Consider the following 21,919-nt stretch of genomic DNA (forward strand, 5'->3'; position numbering starts at 1 on the left):
TGTGCACTAGAGAGTAGACCTATCTATAGCAGGTGGTGACGGTTTGTATGGGATTGAATAAGATTGAATTTACAGTTTAGAGCACGTCACCCAGTTCAACAGGATGTTTGAGACTTTTCACTGGATGTGTTGACAGTACAAAAATATGGTTTACATGTACATGGAGGCTCTGGGCCCATTTTAATAATCAGCAGGGTTTTTTTCTTTTCCCATGTTCTTAAATACCAACAACAAAAGAGGCATTGGGATACAGTATATTTAGTGGAAATATAATAAAACTGTATAGTTTAAAAATCTTTTGGCACACCGTTTTGACTCAGTTTCTCAGAAAGGGTCGAGCTACTATCATCTAAATGTTGACCATTTTGACACTCAACAATCCTACAAAGACCAATCAACTATACGGAATGAAAAGATACCATTTAGCCTCAATTATGATGATGTGTAAATACTGATTTCGCTCATAGGGTTGAAAACAGACAGCAGGACAACTTCAAGCTGTTACTGCATTAAAAGCGGGAACAATAATAATCGTATAATGAGACATCTCATGATAGAAATATGCTTAATAATAGCCTATATCCAAATCTATTTAGAGTATTTAAGATTCTTGTGTCAGCATTAACAGTGATTTTGTGTTCTCCTAACAGGGGCATCAAAGGCACAGAGGTAAGATCGGACAGTTGAAATGACTCAGCATTTTGTTTTTAAAGCAAATTGTAAAGTCGTCACTCTCCTCTAACAATGATGAACTATGTCTTCTTTTGTTTCTAAAAACGCACGTGTCGCTGCCTCTGTGATGGAAATCTACAGAAATGCAACCTGTGCTACAAAAGAAACCTGTGGTCAGGTGAGTGAAGTTGTCAAGTTGTCAAGTTGTATGTTATTATGCACAAAAGCAAAAGGCTGAAAAGAAATGGTCCCAAAACTACAGGTAGGAACATCTTGTTCTGATTTTATCTGTTCATTCAGTGTGCCTGCACATGCTGCTCGGCCAGAAGAAGGGTTCGATGTCTTTTGGAGGACCTTTCCAAAACCGTTTTTGCGAAAAACGCTATGGGAAAATGAATGGGAAACTGACATTTCCCAAATTAAGAAACAATGCAGGTTTTTTTCAATTTACATTATATTGGTCTCTGTGAGGGAAATTGATTAGTAGGCACTGCAGCAACTACAACATCTCTGTTTGAGGGAGAATATACAAAGAACTTTCTCATAGTGGGACAGACGTGCATTCCAGTTCAGACCAAAGATTCGCCTTGCAACTGCTTGCAACTGCAACTCCTTGCGACGAGACCGCCGAAACGTTCTAAAACTGGACCTTGCGATTTGACATGTTGAATCTTCTGCGACGGCTTGCAACGCGCTGCAACGAGCAGTTCACCCTGCTGTGATTTATCCCCTGCGACGTTCTAAAACCGTCTCGTCGCAAGCAGTTGCAAGGCGAATCTTTGGTCTGAACTGGGAAATGAGAGGAATGATGTTTGCCCAGTTCAGACTCTTTATAGGTCCATGAGTTCAGACCAAAGTGTAAAGACGTCATGTGTCCAGAATGTAATGTACTCTCTCAAAACTGCCCAAATCACATACCAATAGTTGTGTCCATTTGTGTTATTATAACCAGAATAGATAGCTGCTGTAATACAAATATTAATATTATTACTTACACCTGTGATTTCCCTGCTATAACATGTCAAAATGTCTACTGTTTCTGGCCCCTATACAGGTACAAAAAAAAACATTACCTCCGAATGTTAAAGAGGACCTATGATGCTTTTTGACTTTTATGACCTATAAACGTTGTTATGATGATTCATAGTCATGCTTAACCATACTAAATTATCAAATAATGACTTACATGCATTTCGACGTATTCCCTGCTGACCGTCTGGGGTGTCTGTGCAGAGCACTAAACACTATTCTAGCCAGTCGAAAAGTCACGTCTTCAAAGCGGTCTACCCTTTCATAATTTGTGACGTCGCATAAAAATTTGTGACGTGACCACGCGGATGTTTCCATGTATGGTACTGCTGTCACTTCCCTGTTCGCGTCTGCCTCGCGCCCTTATAGGTCCATGCTCGCGCTTCCCGCCACTGAAAGTGTTCCGGAAGGAAGGTAACCAATCACAACGGAGTGGGGTTTGCAGGAGGGGGGAGGGTAGCGGAGATGGCCGATGCACAGGCGGAGGGAGCGGAGATTGCCGAAGCACACACACTCAAGTGTTGACAGGATGTGCTGGATCGCCAAAATAAGAGAAAGAGCTTCCCGAAAATCTACATAGTTTTTTGTGATGTGATTCGTGTCAGGTTGCTCTATAGCAGTGTAAAACAAGAAATTAAGACCAGAAAAGTAGTATAATAGGTCCTCTTTAACTAACCACGTCTATGTTTATCTATCAGAAGTTTATTTATTAGCTTTATTTCCTCTGTGGAATACTAATTTCATTGTTGACAACCAAAATCACTCTTCATTGTGAAACTGATTGATGTATAACTAGGGACAGCTAAAAATGTTAATTCAAAGGACAACATTGACTCTTGTTAACCAGATTAATATACAGTAAATACAACATATCCTTAAATGTGTCTTTCTAGTCTCCTCCAAAATAGGAATTCGGTTGTTTAATATTATACAAATTCTGAAGTTTTCCTTGTGTCATGAATTCCAAGGTTCCCGATGCAACCTCAAACTTCCTCCATTGTGTTGGATTACCATCGACAGACACAGGGAGTGACCACCTGCGGAGACTGAAAGGAATGCTTGAGGCGGCGATGGATGTGTTCACCTTCATGGTATTACTGACACAGGAATGTTTCTCATAAGACGCACAACAGGAGGAATGTTGTCACAAATTCCCACCTGACTAGTTGGTTTTATAATGCTGTTTGTTTGCGCTTGATCGCGTGGATTAACGTTCACAATACCCTGACCTTTTATCACAGTGCCTTTTGCACAGACTATTCATTTACTTTTTACATGATGATGTATTGTAGTGCACTTCAATGGACAATGTACTATCACCATAATCCCACACCTTGTTTTTACTTATTTTTTTTCTCCACCAATCCATCAACTCAACCACAGAAATCCAGCGTGACAGGAGTTCCACTTCTCAGCCTACAGGGGGAACTGGCATTAAACCCAGAAGCAGACCCTCTCCACAATGAAGCCCTGGTCCAGATGTGGATGGAGGTCAAGATAAAACCGCTGCTGAAATCTATCACCAAACACTTCCTGTCCTGCCTCAGCACCAAGAACTTCAGCTGCTCCACCTACCAGACAGTGTGGGTCATCTGCGTCTCTGTCTATCTGCCTGATTCTGTCACCTGTTTCAGTTACTCTCATCCAACAATCTTCTCTCTTCTTGCAGAGTGAGGGAGCTCAGTCACCATTACTCTGAGATGAATCCAGTTAGACAAAAGTGGATCTACACATTCTTCATGTACCCATTTCTGTCCGGAGACAGAGTAGCTGGTAAATATTGTTATTATATGTTTTTAATGCAACTTGATTATTAAGCAGAAAAAAAAATTGAATTCACATATCTCCACTGCACATTTCTTTAAAATTATCATTTTGGTCAAATCTGCAACAACAAATGAAATGTAAACAACAACTTAAATGTTAGGGGCAATGCATCTGGTGAAGACATACAGTATGTCCTTCTTGTCTTGAAGGTTCGCAAGACAAAACATATTGGCCTATGTCAGGTCATGTCAAACTGTTCAAAGTATGGCTAAGCTCCTGTGTTAGCCTTTTTGGCTATTCACGTGAGGCGCATTGCCTCTCTAGTATCACGTAATCCCGGCAGAGACAGTGGGAGGGCCCGGCAGAGAGGTGGGAGGGGCCAGCCAGATCGCAGGCTGCAGACACCAATATACTGTAGTGTAGGTCATCCTGAGACCAGAGGAAAATCAGGGTATAGAGGCTTGCTACAATAAATGATCTGAACGGGTTTTTCAGCAAACATCTAAACAAATAAGTATTAGGGACTACTTAAACCATATAAAATTGACAGAAAAGTGCATAATATGGGAGCTTTAAACTCTGAGTGTTGCTGGAGTATGAACCTCTAAGACTATTTGCCATCTCAATGTATTTTGTATGAAGGTGAAATAAATCCCCTTTTCTTTTTGCACATGTATACAGTACATATGAATTCACTCAGTGTGTGTAACCTCTGTATAGGTTGTGTGAGTTACAACGAGAGCAGCGAGGAGTGGCTGATGAAGAACTTTGGTTCCTTCAGTGCCATGGCCCGGGTGAAGGACTTTTCAACACTCAACATGGTCTTCAGCGGAGTGAGTTAACTTAACTTTTCCCTGAGATCTAATAGCCTTACAACACCAGTTAACTTAACAGCAACACTGAGAAGAAAGTGTTCACTTATCTTCCTCTCTCCTGCTTTGTTCTTTAGTTGGAGGTTCTTCACCTGCTGTCTCCAGCGCAGAAGGCCGAGCTGCTGCTGAGGCCGGAGGTTGCAGGTTTAGACAACGGCACCCTCAGCCTGGTCTTCCACAGTCTGTTGACAGGGGGTTCTGGTCCTCCTCCCACCTCTAGCCCTGAATGGGGCCACAACTGGACCAGCCCTGGATACCCTCCACCCTCACACCCACAAACCACATATAACCCGTACCTACCGCCGTCCCCACACAACGGGCTCAGAGAGGTACTATAGTGTAGCATAGATGTAGCGATATTGTTAGGTATTTTATGCTGTAATAATCACATAACAATTGTTTTTATAATTTAATAATACTGGGGAGAATCTGAAATAACTTTATTTGTCTTAAATAAAAAAAGTGTGAGTCTGCTGGTAAGCAACTACCTGGTGAACATAGTGTAGCATTTAGTGGCTAAAGATACTTTCCTCAAGGGTTGGTGGAGAGAAAAAACAGTGCTAAAAGGAGAGTGAATATTGGACTCATATAAGCAACTGTTTGCTGAAACGGTCACCATATCAGCTTTGTATGGTGGTATGGTCAGTGACATAAGTTCACATTATTGTACCCCCCCAAAATAAGTAATGCAGGTTTAAACATGTACAGGATTTGTTTGGAAATCCTGTAGTTCAAGTTTAAGAATTTAGGATGACAAATTCTTACATCTGATTTGAGACTATTTCACCTCTTTTGTCACACACAGGTTGCAAATGGGTTCATGATGGCCTTCAGACCCATTGGGAGTTTTGTTCATGAATTTGTGTCCTTTACAAAAGAGGTACAAGCTCTTTTTCATACACACACACACACACACACACACACACACACACACACACACACACACACACACACACACACACACACACACACACACACACACACAGCACAGGCTACATACAAAGACATGTTGACAGTTCACCTGCCATGCTAAATGAATCCTGACCTGACCTGTTTTTCTCTAGCGGGACGTTTCAGAAATAAGAAGCACCACTCTGGCCCAGTTCGTTCTCAACTGGACTCTGGCTGAGCTGGCTGACATGTACCGACCCCAACACACATCTGTAGGTCCTGAGATGCCAATGTTTGATGTGACAAATGTGGAGGACTGGTACCAGCATGTGGTGATGCCATTGTTACGGAGGTTCTTGCCAAATGAAGAGGCCCTGATGCATCGAAACCTCACACTCGCCTTCCACGAAGTGTTGTAAGTCAAACATTTTTGATCAGTATTTCTCATCCTGCAGTATTTATTTTTGGTTGATATATTCGTAAGTGTGTGTCAGTAAAGATTTTGGTGGGAAACGATAACATGAGTCTAATACAAATTCAAAGCTCCTATAATCTTAATGGTGGCTCACTTCTAGCAATTAATACAATGTAATGCAGAAATTAGCTTATCACTCAACTCTAGCTCTATGTAGATTGTTTCTTACCAATTATATTGTCTCCAACATCAGCAGGTACGCCTTGCTGTTTTCAGAGAAAAAAAAACTGTAGGCCTACAAACCACACACCAAACTGCTAGCGACATGCTAGTAAAGAAAGTGGAGCCTTGAGCAGCTAAAGACCCTTAAATTTTACTCAAGAGGAGAAGGTGGGGGAGGGGACCAAAACAGAGATCAAAGAAAAATAAGTCTTGGATTTAGAAGATGCGGGTTGTCAACTCTGTGTAGATTTCCTGTGCCCACCACCGCTATAAACATCAAGGAATCTTTAGTCACTACAATCAATTCACCCCAGGTCAGCAGGATTTTAAAGTATTTTTATGTCTGTGTGCAGCTATCTGGATCATGCAATGGACAATGAAACTTCTGAAGACCTGGATGTCTGCAGCATTACTCTTGAAAAGCGCCCTTGTGGAGTAAGTCTCTCTTAAATTTTATTCTTTAATTTTGACTAATTTTAGTCCAATTTAAATGTTTTGAACTTATTTTTAAACATTTGCAAAAGTCCCGTGAAGTGTCTTAAAAAAACAAGAAAAAAACAGAAGAAGCTGGGTCTATGTGAAGTGTCATCTGAAAGAGCATCTTGTCCCACCAGCTGACTGATGCAGTGGGAAATGTGGCCCGTGTTTTGCATTGTGCCGCCCGCACCAACCTGACCATGTCCGAGGCCGTGATTAGGAATCTGATCATGGAGATGACTGAACGTCTGGGCTCACTGTTCAAAGAGTTGTCCACAGCGGTCAGTATATCAGTCAGTAATAGGTTTGATGCCAAGTATTTTAATTTAAAAAAACGTAAAGCATACTTTTATTTTGAAATATCAACATTTCTCAGTGGGTCATACATTTAAAAAATAAATACAAACATTTTACAGCATCAGCTAATAATTAACTATGGGTTGGAACTGTCAATAAAGTAACAACCTATGTTGGGAACGATAGCAAATCCATAACAAGTTTATATCACAAACAAATTTCACCATAAAACTTAGATAGTTTTAAAGTGTTAAAATCAGTGCTTTCTTTCCTTTTCCTTCTCTAGAACTTCACTGAATTGGCAGCCGACTTTCAGGAGATCTTTCGGGAGGCGGAATCTCCGTCTCTGACACCGGAAAACCTGGAGGACCCGGAGTTCATCAAGCTATGGTTTCAGGTCAAACTGATGCCCCTCCTGCCCGACGTACACACAGGCCTCCTGTCCTGCCTCAGCACAAAGAACTTCTCCTGCCCAGTTTTCCAAACCATGTGAGTTTGAAGGTTTGAAATGTCATTTTTTCCGTTACAAAAACACTGTTTGGTAAAGGTAAACTGCCATTTCTTTCTTCCTTTCTATGTGTGCAGTGTGGCAGCACTCAGCAAACACATGAGTTTCATGGAAGCGGATCCAATGTACAGTCAAAACATCTATGGGTACTTCATCCGTCCCTTCCTGATGCGTCAACAAAACAGTTCTGGTAGGTTCACTGAAGTAGCAGCCTTTACAAAAATATATATATCCAAACCATAACACTGAAAATGTATTATCCTGTAACAACGACATAAAGATGCTTTACATGGCATTTTAGCAGATAATAGGAGGTCAAAAGTTATATTTTCCATACCATTTATTCAAGAAGCCATTAGGAACTTTTAGATATTTTGAAACAAATTTTTGTAGGCAGCGTTTTCATGTTGAAGTTGGTGGAGGTTTAGCCTATTTGACCTATTTTACTTGTAACAATGCATCATATTTTAAAAAGCTGATCATTTTTTGAACAAAGAAGAATTAAATGGAAAAGATAATAAAATTATAATAATTTTTAGTAATGTTATGATTATAAACTATTCAAAATAATAATTTATAATTATAATAATGAAACAACATAATACAAAATATTCATAGTAGTTCAAACAAATGTATTAATTAATAACAATTTTTCAAATGTAATTTGTAGTAATTGTAGTAATCTGTACTGTACTTGCGTAAATGTACTTGTGCTTTTGTTTGTTACAGACCCCCAGTGTGTCTCTACGGCCAATCAGAGTGCAGAATGGCTGAGAAACAACTTTGGTTTCTTTTCAAGATTTGCCTCCATCACTGACTTTTACGAGCTCAACCCAAACTTCTCTGGAGTGAGTCTGGAAAACCTGTCACACTGGAACCAACTTAACTGAAGCTTTTACTTTATTATTAATCCTTATTTCTCCTCTCTTTGGTTTTCTTGTCCAGCTGGAGGCTGTTCACCTCTTGACTCCAAATCAGACTGCAGGGCTGCTGCTGTTGCCTCTCCGTACTCCGCCTGAGAAAGACGAGGTTATAGACTCAGTCTTTGACTTCCTGTTGGAGTCTCCTGACACCAGGAGCTTACCAGAGGTCCTGCACCATGTGGTCCAGCTGGCCAGAGAGGTAACAGCTTCGTAATGATACTCAGTAACTCCAATGCTTTCTTTGTACTGTCCACTGTGATTAATGATATATTATTATGATTTGATTTCTCAGTCGAATCTTCCCTGCAATGTCTACAAACAAATGTGAGTATTTTTCAGATGGTTATATCATGTATTACTGCGTTGGCGATTCATTCAAGCAAACTTTTGTTTTGTTTTTGTTTGACCACAAGAAGCGGTCAAATAAAGATAAATGTACTCTGACCCAGTGCTATTATTTGAATTAAACTGACCTGTCTTTGATTCACTGATCATCCTTCACTATGTTAATTTGAACCAGATGTGTTCATTTTGGTTTATTTTCTATTTGTTTACCTGTGTAGTTTTGAGAGATTGTTCGGAGCCATTCGGTTTCTGCCACCAGACCTGGAGCCTGCCACCTGGTCTGCCATTGATGAGCTGATCACCATAGCACCAGAGGGTCTGTTTCTCTTTACACACACATACTGTACATACTGTATGTCGAACAATAATAAAAAGTCTACCTCCCGTATACCTTCTGTCTTCGGCTTTATTTTGTTAAGGTGTATAAAAAGTGTTATAAGTGCAAACAGTAGTTGACATACTTTTTTTTTTCAACAGAGTGTGTGCCGGAGAACTTTACCGTGAGTTTTTTCTTTCAATTTGTTTTATTTATATTTCCAATTTAAAAATGTAACTGCATGTTTACATTTGACTTATGAATACTTGTATTGTTCCTTAAACTGTATCAAATCTGTCTTTAACAGTGTCCACAAACCCTATATAATGGTAAGAGCTTGTTGACACATGTTACATGTAATATATGATCGCCATAGAAAAAATTTGACTGTTTAATAAATATTTGAAAGTTCCTCTACTTTATGTTACTTAAGCTACTTTAAGTAGCATTTTAATTCATTTATCAATTAATTACTATTAAGAATTTACTGAGTATTGTAAACTATGGTATTTCTACATTTAAAAAGTAGAGGATTTGAGTTATTCCTCCACCTCTGCATTACTGTATTGTAAATATGGTTAGAGCTAAATATTCATTTCTCTGCTGTTTTTTTCAGGCACCAACATCTGCAGAGGAATTAACAGGTATCCGATTTGTTATGATTTGAAAAAAATAAATAAATAAAAATTTAAAAAAATATATATATATATAGGCTATATATATATATAAATAATAATAATAATAATAATAATAATAATAATAATAATAATAATAATAATAATAATAATAATAATAATAATAATAATAATAATAATAATAATAATAATAACAGTTTTAATAGTCTGTACTGACGTGTATATGCCTTTTTGCATGTTTTTGCAGCTCCCAGCTGCACTATCACTTGAACACATCTATGAATGTTCCCTGCAATTTTACCCTGGAGACATACGCGTGTGCACAGGTGACTAAATTATGTCTGAAAGTGTCAAAGTCTGATTGGAAATGCCCGGATTTTTAGTTGTAGTAATCTTCTATGCAACATGCTGCCTGTTTGACCCCTGACTGTCTCACACACACAGCTTGAAAACTTCACAGCCAATCAGCTGGTCTCTCTCCTGAAGTGTAATCTGCCTGGAAACAGTAGCCACTCCAACAGGCTGTGGAAGATGCTGCTGACTAAGTTATCATATGTCTTGGACCCAGCTCTGGACATGTTGGCTAACATGGTCAGTATATTTATAACCCTCAATCCTTTTGAGAATTATTAAAGTGAATAACTCGGATGTATCCATTATTATATGTACTAATGTAATTGATCTACTGTGCAGTCCATGGTTGGTCCATCAGCGTTGGAGGTCTTGGATGTGATTGGAGAGCTCAGAGTGTCGTTGCTGACTGACGAGCAGCTGATGAACAGCAGTGTCATCAGGACGTGGTTCACTGGCCGTCTGAGCGGGTTCCTGCCGTCTGCATCAGCAAGGTTTCTGAACTGTTTGAGTGGCAGGAACCTCAGCTGTCAATCATATCAGCAAATGTAAGTGGCGCTGCCTAACCTTGTGATACAACTCCTCTTTCATAACAACCTGTATATCGCTGTATTTCACACTTACAAGACAGTACCAGTTTAAGAGGGTTTATTTAGAAGGAATCTGGGGTTTTGGGCCGGGCTCCGGAGGGTCTGGCAGGCATGGGGGTCCAGGGAGAAGTGCCAAGGGGAGAATCCGGGGAGACGAGCAGAGGCAGGCAAGAGCAGGCAGGCAAAGGGGTCCAGGGAGGAAGAGCTGGCTGACGAGGGCTGGAGCTGGTGGCAGGCAGGATCGTAACATTAGTAATACTAAACCAATTATAAGATGAATTTGAACTGCTCAACAAGCACTGTTACTCTAAAACTCTTAAGTTAATTTTGCTTTTAACACTTTTGTTGTTTTACCAAAGTGAGATGAGAGTTGTAGTGTCATGATTCTTATACCATTTTTATCATGAAATAGTTATCTAAAAGAACACAATATTTATCATTCTGTCCGTGGTTTGATTGTCAGACTGCAGGTCTTTATCCACCATTTCGATGCCATGACCTCAAAACAACAGCACGTGGTCTTAAAGGATTTCGTCCTCCGTTTCCTGTCGCACTCAGGTACTCCTATTTCTAGATTACTATAATGCTGTAAATGTTCGTGTTTTCAAATCTATTTCCAATATTAAAACTGTAATGGACTTAAAGCTATAGTGTGTAACTTCAGTTGCCCCATAAATAATACCGAGTTGTCAGTATTTACAGATATCTCTCTTTGCCCTCATGACTCGGCCCAGGTCCAGACTGTGTGTTGCTTTCAAACAGCAGTGCAGAATGGCTGATGAAGAATCTGGGTCCATTCTCAGCGCTTTTGTCCCTCAAAGAGCTGCTTCACCTCAACCCAGACTTCAACTCTGTAAGATTTCAGTTCTGCAAACGTCACAGATAGATAAGAAACTTGGCCAATGCTGTTATCATCACCTTGTTAATTTTTCTTGAGCAGCAAACTGTCATTTGTTCCCTCCATTCTGTTTTAGCTGGAGGTCCTCCGACTCCTGACTCCAAAGCAGACCGCAGAACTGCTGGTGCTGACTCATCAATCTCTTCCTGAGAGAGACGTGGTCATCAATAGGATCTTTGATCACCTGACCGAGTCTCCAGACAAACTGCCACAGTTCCTGTCCTACCTCCCCATGTTCCTCCAACAGGTAAAATGACTCACATGATTTCTCTTCATTTGAAAGTCAAATAATCTTTTGTTAATCATTGTTTTCTGTATTTGAAGGGAAACCTTTCCTGTTCATCATACAAAACAATGTGAGTTCATATATTCATTTATATTTTAAGAAGTGGTCAAACAAAGGGAAATATATTATGACCCAGTGTCCTTACAGTATTAAACTGACCTCTCTTATATTAACTGATCCTCCTTCACTTTGTTCATTTGAACCGGATATATTAGCCTAATGTTGTTTTATATCTGTGTACTTGTGTAGTTTTGAGAGATTGTACGGAGCCATTCGGTTTTCGCCACCAGATGTGGAGCCTGCCACCTGGTCTGCCATTAATGAGCTAACCACCATAGCACCAGAGGGTCAGTTTCTCTTTACACACACACACATACACTGTATGTTGAATATTAATATAAAGTCACATCTACCTCCCTTATACCTTCTGTCTCTGGCCTTATTTTAATTGTAGGTGTATAAATACTGCACTGTTTTTAGAGCAAACAGTAGTTGACTGAATATATTTTTTTCAACAGAGTGTGTGCCGGAGAACATCACCGTGAGTTTTTTCATTCAATTTGCTTTACTTATATTTCCAATTAGAAAATTGAACTGCATGTTTTAATTGAACTTATAAATACTTGTATTGTTCCTTAAAATGTATTAAATCTGTCTTTCACAGTGTCCACAAACCCCATACAATGGTAAGTGCCTGTTGACACATCAGCATAAAGTCTTGCTTGATTACTGCAGTAGTGATTCAAATTAAATAATGTAATATTATACAATTACTTTGCTATACTATTCTTTATACTTTTATTTTAAAGTATTTCACTGATAATATTTCTGTTTAAAGTCGTTATGAGGAACTTTACGATTGTGTTCATTCTAGCGGCCCCTTTGGACAAAAGTGGTAGTTTTTTTAAAGACGCTAGCTGTTGTTCCTTGGTGAGCGTACCCAGACAAAAGCATTAAGAAAGACTATATAAAAATAGTGTTCTATACACTGATGGTCTCGTTTGCTGTAACATGTAATTTATGATAAGGAAAAATAAGACTGTTTAAGAAATGTTCCTCGTAGCTCTTTAAGTGGCATTTTAATTAATTTATCAATTGATTAATCATTAATTCTTTCAAACTTTACTGAGTATTGTAGACTCTGGTATTTCTACATTTACTAAAGTAAAGGATTTTAGTTATTCCTCCACCTCTGCATTACTGTATTGTAAATATGTTTGGAGCAACATTTTCATTTCTCTGCTGTCTTTTCAGGCACCATGATCTGCAGAGGAATTGACAGGTATCACATTTGTTATGGTTTGTAACAAAAAAAAAATAAAAAAAATAACAGTTTTCTTTCTGTACTGACGTGTATATGCCTTTTTGCATGTTTTCGCAGCTCCCAGCTGCACTATCACTTGAACACATCTATGAATGTTCCCTGCAATTTTACCCTGGAGACATACGCGTGTGCACAGGTGACCAAATCAAGTCTAAAAAGTGTCAAAGTCAGATAGGAATTGCCTGGATTTTTTTTCTATGCAACATGCTGCCTGTTTGACCCCTTACTGTCTCACACACACAGCTTGAGAACTTCACAGCCAATCAGCTGGTGTCTCTCCTGAAGTGTAATCTGCCTGGAAACAGTAGCCACTCCAACAGGCTGTGGAAGATGCTGCTGACTAAGTTATCATATGTCTTGGACCCAGCTCTGGACATGTTGGCTAACATGGTCAGTATCACTATAACCCTTAATTATTTTGAGAATTATTAAAGTGAATAACTCGGATGTATCCATTACTATATGTACTAATGTAATTGATCTACTGTGCAGTCCATGGTTGGTCCATCAGCGTTGGAGGTCTTGGATGTGATTGGAGAGCTCAGAGTGTCGTTGCTGACTGACGAGCAGCTGATGAACAGCAGTGTCATCAGGACGTGGTTCACTGGCCGTTTGAGCGGGTTCCTGCCGTCTGCATCAGCAAGGTTTCTGAACTGTTTGAGTGGCAGGAACCTCAGCTGTCAATCATATCAGCAAATGTAAGTGGCGCTGCCTAACCTTGTGATACAACTCCTCTTTCATAACAACCTGTATATCACTTTTTGTTCATACGTAGGTATCTAGTTTGCTAATTAGTGAAAGTGACAATTGGGTCACATTTTTATTTAAAATGTTATCTCTACATTTACTCAAGAACCGTTCTTTTGCACAAGTTTGAGCTACTTTTACTTTACATTACTCTTTACATTTTTGGCTACTTCATACTTTTGCCATACATTTCATCAGGAAATATTTTACATTTTAGGCCACATCTGACAGCTGAAGTTACTTTACTACACAACTTTGGATAGGTTATTAAAATCTGAAGCTTACCAACAGTATATAAAGTAGTGAATAAAATGTGCTCCACCTCCACCAGCTGTAACATTAAAATGCATGCATGAGTGCATGTTGAAGCATTAGTAATACTAAACCAATAATAAGATGAATGTTAATTGCTCAAGCACTGTTACTTTGAAACTCATAAGTTAATTTTGCTTTTAACACTTTTGTTGTTTTACCAAAGTGAGATGAGAGTTGTAGTGTCATGATTCTTATACCATTTTTATAATGAAATAGTTATCTAAAAGAACACAATATTTATCATTCTGTCCGTGGTTTGATTGTCAGACTGCAGGTCTTTATCCACAATTTCGATGCCATGACCTCAAAACAACAGGACGTGGTCTTAAAGGATTTCGTCCTCCGTTTCCTGTCGCACTCAGGTACTCCTATTTCTAAATTACCATAATGCTGTGACTGTTTTCAAATCTATTTCCAATATTAAAACTGTAATGGACTTAAAGCTATTGTGTGTAACTTCAGTTGCCCCATAAATAATACCGAGTTGTCAGTATTTACAGATATCTCTCTTTGCCCTCATGACTCGGCCCAGGTCCAGACTGTGTGTTGCTTTCAAACAGCAGTGCAGAATGGCTGATGAAGAATCTGGGTCCATTCTCAGCGCTTTTGTCCCTCAAAGAGCTGCTTCACCTCAACCCACACTTCAACTCTGTAAGATTTCAGTTCTGCAAACGTCACAGATAGATAAGAAACTTGGCCAATGCTGTTATCATCACCTTGTTAATTTTTCTTGAGCAGCAAACTGTCATTTGTTCCCTCCATTCTGTTTTAGCTGGAGGTCCTCCGACTCCTGACTCCAAAGCAGACCGCAGAACTGCTGGTGCTGACTCATCAATCTCTTCCTGAGAGAGACGTGGTCATCAATAGGATCTTTGATCACCTGACCGAGTCTCCAGACAAACTGCCACAGTTCCTGTCCTACCTCCCCATGTTCCTCCAACAGGTAAAATGACTCACATGATTTCTCTTCATTTGAAAGTCAAATAATCTTTTGTAAGTAATAATCATTGTTTTCTGTATTTGAAGGGAAACCTTTCCTGTTCATCATACAAAACAATGTGAGTTCATATATTCATTTATATTTGTTGTTGGTTATTAATAAATGTTTGTATGAAATTTTGACCTTAATCCGACATGTTGCTGTTCTAGGTTTGACAGACTAGACTTGGCCATGGCTTCAGTTTCTCTTCATGCAGCCTCATCCATCACATACACCAAGATGGTCATATCCAAGCACATACCACCAGGTGAGAATCACAGTTTATACTTTATTTATACATTTATACAATATTTATGATGTAATAAATACTGTTTTGTTTCTGCTGCTGGTCAGAAAGCTGTTGTTCAAAGGAACATTTTTAATTTATTCTTTATAACCTGCTGCTGAAAGATGGCATAAGTCACTATAAATAGCAGATTCTGTGCTCTACGTTTATCTTACCTGAAAATCAACATGTCTTTACATTTTCCTAAATGTCATAAACTAATAATTGAAATGAGCACCTGCATACTGTATGTATGTTCTGAACTTTTACCGTAAACTAATTTGTACATGTGTTTATTACAGGTTGCATTATTTACAGTGGAGAGGTAATTAAATGGGATTTTGGTCTCTTTTTCTAAATAATGTTTGTTTCACTATAAAACAAGACTCATGAGTATCTTTATCTTTTTCTCCCTTCAAGTGCAATGTTACCGTGACAAATGGTAGGTTATCTCACTGCATGAATGAATTTAATTTAAAAAAGGATTCAATATTACATTATTAATAATCACCATGAATTCATTTATTGCTTTTTTTCTCCACAGAATCAGCCATTTGTGCTGGAGTGAACAGGTGGGGATCTATAAACCACTCTCTAGTGCCTCTGGTGTTTCTTTAAACATTTTAATATGCTGTTATTAAATGTTTCAATATTATTTTCAATTTTGAAAACTACAGCACAATGCTGCAGCCCTACCTTGACAGCGGACGGCTGAACGGACGTTTCTGTGACTTTGCTGTTGAGGAATTCGCTTGTGCCTCGGTAAGATGCAGAAACACCTCAGATCGCTGACTTCAAGTCCCAAAACAGCTTTTTGCGTGATACCGTTTCACTTCCCTATGTTTTCTCTGATCCTTTCCTTCATTCTTCACCTGTTGTCATTGCAAAGCTGTCAGCGTTGAAAGCGGAGGATCTGTCCGAGATCTCGGCGTGTAATCGTTCCTCCAACTCAAGCGGCTCGAGACCCATCTGGAAGCTTCTCCTCTCCAAAGCTTCACATGTGCTGGACCAAGCTCTGGATCTGCTAAGCAACAAGGTATGAATCACAAATCCACCTCACTTTAAGCCTTTCCTGATCAGATGCTACATGATCGATGCTTCTTTTTTTAACTTTTAGACTCTGGACCCCAGTAATCCTGCACTGACGGTGGTTTTGGATTCTATTCGTGAAATCCGATTGGACACGTTTGGCGTGGCCAGCCTCAATAACCCCGCCTTCATTCAGCTGTGGTTCGAGCGTCGGCTTGGCCCGTTCCTGCCCGCCATGTCCCCTGACTTCCTTTCATGTCTTGCCACAAAGGGTTTGAACTGCAGCAGCTACCAGCAAATGTGAGCAGAAAGACGTTCAACCAAAACTGCTCTGATTCTCACTCTTGTGATGTCAGTAACAACATAAGCCTCTCGTTTTCTATGTCTGAACTCAGGGTGAAGATCTTCAGCCGTGCACGGCCACACATGCCGTTCGCCAGGCAGATGTCTGTCTACACACACTTCTTAAAGGTTTTCCTGACCAGGAATAACACCGCAGGTCGGTTCTCACATGTCCATAAGTCTCATAAAAATATCACAACGTGTCTAAGTACACTTTATAAAGGTAAAAAAAAAATTCATAAATGTAACATCAATGGTGGAAATTAACTAAGTACATGTATTCACGTACAAGTGCTATTTTGAGGTACTTGTACAAACCATTTAAAACGTGTCAATGGGAAATAATATACTTTTTAATCAATTTATGTTTGAGTAAATTGACTCATTATCCATAGCATCATCGTACATATATTCTTCATTCTTGAGATACCAAGAGAATTATCATTCCTCGGTAAATCACATTAGAGGTACATGATGCCCACGTAATTAATCATACAGTAAAGTTGAATGTATCATCTGTGTGTCTCTGTGTTTCAGACCCCACCTGCAGCTCACACATCAACAACAGTGGAGAGTGGCTGCATAAGAACTTGGGAGGTTTCTCCAGCCTTGTGTCCTTCGAAGAACTTCAGATGCTCTATCCCGGCTTTTCAGCGGTACTTCCTGTCGCATTGCATCTCTTGTGTTACTAACTTGGTCATTTCCTTGTTGTTTTTATGTCTCCAGTTGTTTTTAAATGTATTTGTGTGTGTGCACATGCAGATGGAAGCCTTACCTCAGCTGTCAGTCAGACAGCTGGCCGAGGTGTCTGCCACACCTGGCCAGCTCACCTCTCCTGAACAAGTTACAATGGTGATGAAACACGTCCCCAACCATCTCCTCCCCGCCTTCTTTGATGACTTCTCCCCTGCTATCATGGTCAGTGTGCATGAGTTTTCAGATATATTGTCCTTGAAGGCCACCAGGAAACAATATTTGAGTCACATAATGTTTATCTTTTTATTTAAAGTACAATACATATCAATTCATACACGTTCAAAATGTAATTAAAGGGACCTTTTTGTGGTTGACTGGTTACCTAAAAAACATTCTCTCTTTGGTTGATTTTCACAATTATTTTCTTTATTTACCATTTTTTTTTACTCTGTAGGGTCAAGAAAACCTGTTCCCCCCGCCGGTAAGGTCGGCCATGTTGCAGGTTGTGTTTGATCGTGCAAACCTCTCAGATCACTCAGTGGGGGATTCAGTTATTTCGTTGTGGCTGCATAACCGGCTCCGCCCCCTGCTGGTCAACCTGTCGCCAGTCCATGTTGCACCGTTCTTCGGAATACTAGCGGGAAGAAACTGCAGTATTGAGACGCAGGGGTAAGTTTGGAGCCCCCGTGGAGCAAATTGATTTGAAATTAAATTAAATGTTTTAATGTTAATTTTGTAAAAATAATATTTGTTGTACCTTACCTCTAAAGTTGCTTTTATGGCATTCCATTCAACTGTCAAATGGAAATTATTGTGCACATACAAAAGAAAGAACATTTATTGATTAACTTTTTTTATTTATTTTTTCAGAGTCAATAACCTAAATTTAACAATCTCAACGCTCAGTGAAGACACACAGAAAGAAATCCACTACCACATCATTCAGGCTCTCAAAGGTAAAGACAAAAAGCATTATGTAAGGAAACTAGTGACAAATGTTCTTCCTTTAACAATGAAAACAAATCAGGATACTGATTGCATTTCGAGGGCTTGGGCCATAAGTGACATATTTGTCCAAAACTACTTTTATATATAATTTCAAAGGTCTTGATTAGTTCTATCAAATGGTAAAAGAATAATGTCATTTAACATTTTACTTCTTGAAATAAAGGCAGAAAACATGAAGGCGTAAGTGAAAACCTTGATGACTACCTTGATGGTAGTGTAATGCAAGCAAATGTATATTGTCCAAAGCTTCTGAAATACCCTCTTTAAGACAAGTCTCCATTTTAACCCAGTAAATGTATGTTTTTCTTGTCCTCCCTCATTCTAGGACCTGTCCCTCTCCGGTGCTATGGAGACAACTTCGACCAGAGTTTCTACAGTTTCCTGGAGCGTTCATTCCTGGGATTCCAGTTCCCTAACCTGACGACCTTCCTGTCCCTCATGCCTCACAACAGAACCAATCAGGTGTGTTTTCAACAAGCAAAGAAAGGGTTAACTGACAGTTAAGGAAGACTATGTTCAGTACTTGGGTTGGGGATGGCTTTTAAGGGTGTTTGCATGCATGGCCACACTGCTATTGCGAAAAAAAATATCAAATATATTATAATAGTACTGGTAATATTTTATTGGGATACACACCAAGATACAGGGACACCCAATGTCTCTGCTGTAGTTCTCTAATTATGTTAATGTTTGCCATTCCGTTAGCTGGTGAACTCCATGCCTCCATCACATCTTGGGGATTTTCTCCGTCGCCCAGATGTGGTCGACAACGATGCAGAGCTCTGTGAGATCTACAACAACTACATCCAGACACCGCTGTTCCTGGAGACAGTATGTACACACACACACACACACACACACACACACACACACACACTGACACACACAATGCTAGATCCTCCTGATGTGTCTCTTTATAATGTTAACTACTTTTGTGTTCCCGCTCAAAAATGGCTTCCCGATGATAGGTGATTATAAATTCATATATTATCACCTGATGAGTGTTGTGTTAAATCTTTATACCAACTTAAGTTCTTGTCATCATTACACATTTTAACCCCTGTTCGCTCTTTATGGTCTGTAGGCCTCATTGATCTGAGCTCACACAAATGTTTTTGATAGATAGATAGATAGATAGATAGATAGATAGATAGATAGATAGATAGATAGATAGATAGATAGATAGATAGATAGATAGATAGATAGATAGATAGATAGATAGATAGATAGATAGATAGATAGATAGATAGATAGATAGATAGATAGATAGATAGATAGATAGATAGATAGATAGATAGATAGATAGATAGATAGACAGATAGATAGATAGATACAGTATATATATAGATTATTGCCTACTTTGTTTACAATGTTGTGAATGTTTGTGAGAATTGCCAAAAGGCGTGGTCGACCTGAGGGCTGTACTAAAAAAGTTAGATTAACAGGTTGGCGAACAATCCGAACGAGCAGACAGAAACCTTTTAATAAAATCTCAGGTTACAATTTACCTACTTGGTTATGAAGTGTGAAATGCGGTAAGCTGCGGCTATAAATCCATCACATTCTATCTAAAGGTGCAGTAGACCACACCCAGATACCACAGGAGTGTAAACTATTTAGTGCACGTTTCACAACAAATGAAACCAGAGGGGAAAACAATGGACTGGCTGGAACAGTTCAAGGATCAATCAAGTTATTTATTATTAAACTAACAACACAAGTAAATAAAGGCAATCTCCACAAGAATAAGCGAGGACAGACTATAAGTAGTAAAAGGCAAAACTTTTAAATCGGCCAAATCTGACCAGAACACTACAGGAGGGTTAATATCATCCCTATGTGTTTTATTCCCTGCAGGAGACCATCCCAGCAGTAGTACAGCGGCCCACACTGCCTTGCGTCTTTCCCATGGCTCTCAGTAGCACCAATAGGTCAGAGGTCAACGCCTGGTTTGACCGGCGCCTTCCCAACTACTTGGTCTTCCTCACAAAGAGTCTGATAAGCCCCAACAGCACGCACAACGCCTCCTGCCTGGCCTTCCAAAAGCTGTATGTATGGTTTTCACAATGCTCTAGGCTCATTGTATGAAAAATACAAAGTGTTTTTTGGGGGGATTTTTTAACCCAATCTGTTTTGGTTTCATTCTCCTTTTCAGTGTTGCAGTTCTTGGTGAATACAACTACACTGCTGTAGACTTTATGAGGCAAGACGTGTTCAACACCATCAGAGCCTACCTCACCTCAGGTCAGTTTGAAAGGTTGAAATGTAACTGTTCCTGCAGCTGCTTCAGCTGCAGGAACAGGACATTTTTAACCCATTTTTAGCCCATGTGCTGTCAGCACATGGGCTAAAAATACATCAAAACGTACAGAATTGTGTGCTTTGGCTTTTCTTAGAACTTTCGCCCGACCGTTTATGCAACAAACAAAAAGAAAACTGAAAAAAATACGTAAAATGTCGCTATAGAAAAAGAATGATCTATGAGTTTTCAAGCAACAGAAAGTCCAAGCAACTGCCGAAAAAAAAATATTACCCAATCTAGAAATTGGGTAATAATATTTTTCCCTCAGTAAAATCCTCCAATTTGTTATTTTTCATTGTAGCTTCAAATCCAAGGTGCTACAGTCCCAGCCACCCAGAGCTCAACTCTACCGCCTGGTTTGCTGAGTACATCGGCCTCTTCATGCCTTTCCTCACGCTGGAGGACCTTCAGTCGTTTGGATCTGCACAGGTACTGAACCTCATTTTTTGGGTGGAATTCTTACACTGCAGCTCAACGTTTTTATTTCAATGAGATCATATCAAGTAAGAAATAGTTAAAAGGAAACGGATGAAAGGTGTATTACAGACAGTGTTTCTACCCCACCCTCTCTCCTCTATGCAGATAATCCAGGTGTTCACAGTCAACCCCCTGAACATCGCCCTCCTCAACCACTCCTTCCTACCTCTCAACCTCACCAACTACTACACTGAGCTGGTTTATCAGCAGGACAGCAACTTCAACCCTCTACTGTGAGTCCCACCCATGCAATTTCTTATACCTCTCGGATTCAAAAAAACTAAATGTACAAATACATGTGTGTAGCTGTGTAATGTAAGTAAAGTTACTTATATACAAGCAATGTGTATGCAATTAATGTGAGGTATTTCTTAAGTTGAATAAACAATATCAAACCCCACTTTGGATCATCTGAAAAATACATCGTCAGAAGCAGGGCCGTATTTCTTGACTTTTTAGTAGTACGCTAGAATCATATGAATATGATGCATTTCTATAGAATAAACTAGCATATAAAGTTATGCACTATTATATAAATGAGTTCAACCTTTAACATCTGCTTAATACATATTAACACACCATGAATATTAATCCAGAAACATCCGATATAATAGGAAAACAAGGACCATTTTACTGCGCATCAGGAATGTTATCTTTACGTAAGTAAAGGATGTAATATCTAACTGGTTCTTCTCTCTCTTTGTAGCCTCCCTCTGTTGTGTCGATGTGTCGTTCCTGGTCCGGCGTTCAGCCAGCTGACTGCAAATGAAAGTATAATAGTTCTGTACAACCTGACCACTCTGTGCACAGACCTGGACCCACAGGTAATACACACACACACACACACACACACACACACACACACACTAGCAGTATAAGGGAAAAACCTGTAGAAATCGGGAGAAATATAACAAATGCAG

The 21,919-nt window shown here is 39.3% G+C and overlaps 1 protein-coding gene across 1 annotated transcript in view; it reads left to right on the forward strand.

The window, feature by feature from the left end:
* mslnb (mesothelin b) overlaps window positions 1-21,919 on the forward strand; it is a 34,664-nt gene that overhangs the window by 3,118 nt on the left and 9,627 nt on the right. The window contains exons 3-59 of the mRNA XM_080028921.1: window positions 651-669; window positions 814-850; window positions 2,670-2,792; window positions 3,085-3,284; window positions 3,371-3,474; window positions 4,189-4,301; window positions 4,418-4,669; window positions 5,146-5,220; window positions 5,405-5,646; window positions 6,222-6,303; window positions 6,483-6,626; window positions 6,929-7,131; window positions 7,228-7,340; window positions 7,880-7,998; window positions 8,096-8,272; window positions 8,366-8,397; window positions 8,637-8,734; window positions 8,896-8,918; window positions 9,042-9,063; window positions 9,351-9,378; window positions 9,617-9,695; window positions 9,814-9,960; window positions 10,063-10,268; window positions 10,774-10,868; window positions 11,045-11,163; window positions 11,285-11,455; window positions 11,533-11,564; window positions 11,744-11,841; window positions 12,013-12,035; window positions 12,159-12,180; window positions 12,749-12,776; window positions 12,876-12,954; window positions 13,062-13,208; window positions 13,311-13,516; window positions 14,148-14,242; window positions 14,413-14,531; window positions 14,653-14,823; window positions 14,907-14,938; window positions 15,030-15,127; window positions 15,448-15,470; window positions 15,566-15,587; window positions 15,690-15,717; window positions 15,823-15,907; window positions 16,035-16,181; window positions 16,263-16,474; window positions 16,570-16,673; window positions 17,054-17,172; window positions 17,279-17,434; window positions 17,667-17,881; window positions 18,083-18,168; window positions 18,546-18,682; window positions 18,926-19,051; window positions 20,078-20,268; window positions 20,376-20,464; window positions 20,824-20,951; window positions 21,105-21,232; window positions 21,706-21,823. Coding sequence (XP_079885047.1) covers window positions 651-669; window positions 814-850; window positions 2,670-2,792; window positions 3,085-3,284; window positions 3,371-3,474; window positions 4,189-4,301; window positions 4,418-4,669; window positions 5,146-5,220; window positions 5,405-5,646; window positions 6,222-6,303; window positions 6,483-6,626; window positions 6,929-7,131; window positions 7,228-7,340; window positions 7,880-7,998; window positions 8,096-8,272; window positions 8,366-8,397; window positions 8,637-8,734; window positions 8,896-8,918; window positions 9,042-9,063; window positions 9,351-9,378; window positions 9,617-9,695; window positions 9,814-9,960; window positions 10,063-10,268; window positions 10,774-10,868; window positions 11,045-11,163; window positions 11,285-11,455; window positions 11,533-11,564; window positions 11,744-11,841; window positions 12,013-12,035; window positions 12,159-12,180; window positions 12,749-12,776; window positions 12,876-12,954; window positions 13,062-13,208; window positions 13,311-13,516; window positions 14,148-14,242; window positions 14,413-14,531; window positions 14,653-14,823; window positions 14,907-14,938; window positions 15,030-15,127; window positions 15,448-15,470; window positions 15,566-15,587; window positions 15,690-15,717; window positions 15,823-15,907; window positions 16,035-16,181; window positions 16,263-16,474; window positions 16,570-16,673; window positions 17,054-17,172; window positions 17,279-17,434; window positions 17,667-17,881; window positions 18,083-18,168; window positions 18,546-18,682; window positions 18,926-19,051; window positions 20,078-20,268; window positions 20,376-20,464; window positions 20,824-20,951; window positions 21,105-21,232; window positions 21,706-21,823 — 6,287 coding nt within the window. The remainder of the gene's footprint in view (window positions 1-650; window positions 670-813; window positions 851-2,669; window positions 2,793-3,084; window positions 3,285-3,370; window positions 3,475-4,188; window positions 4,302-4,417; window positions 4,670-5,145; window positions 5,221-5,404; window positions 5,647-6,221; window positions 6,304-6,482; window positions 6,627-6,928; window positions 7,132-7,227; window positions 7,341-7,879; window positions 7,999-8,095; window positions 8,273-8,365; window positions 8,398-8,636; window positions 8,735-8,895; window positions 8,919-9,041; window positions 9,064-9,350; window positions 9,379-9,616; window positions 9,696-9,813; window positions 9,961-10,062; window positions 10,269-10,773; window positions 10,869-11,044; window positions 11,164-11,284; window positions 11,456-11,532; window positions 11,565-11,743; window positions 11,842-12,012; window positions 12,036-12,158; window positions 12,181-12,748; window positions 12,777-12,875; window positions 12,955-13,061; window positions 13,209-13,310; window positions 13,517-14,147; window positions 14,243-14,412; window positions 14,532-14,652; window positions 14,824-14,906; window positions 14,939-15,029; window positions 15,128-15,447; window positions 15,471-15,565; window positions 15,588-15,689; window positions 15,718-15,822; window positions 15,908-16,034; window positions 16,182-16,262; window positions 16,475-16,569; window positions 16,674-17,053; window positions 17,173-17,278; window positions 17,435-17,666; window positions 17,882-18,082; window positions 18,169-18,545; window positions 18,683-18,925; window positions 19,052-20,077; window positions 20,269-20,375; window positions 20,465-20,823; window positions 20,952-21,104; window positions 21,233-21,705; window positions 21,824-21,919) is intronic.

This window comes from Ammodytes marinus (genome assembly GCF_949987685.1).
Source record: "Ammodytes marinus genome assembly, chromosome: 6".
Taxonomy (NCBI): Eukaryota; Metazoa; Chordata; class Actinopteri; order Uranoscopiformes; family Ammodytidae; genus Ammodytes; species Ammodytes marinus.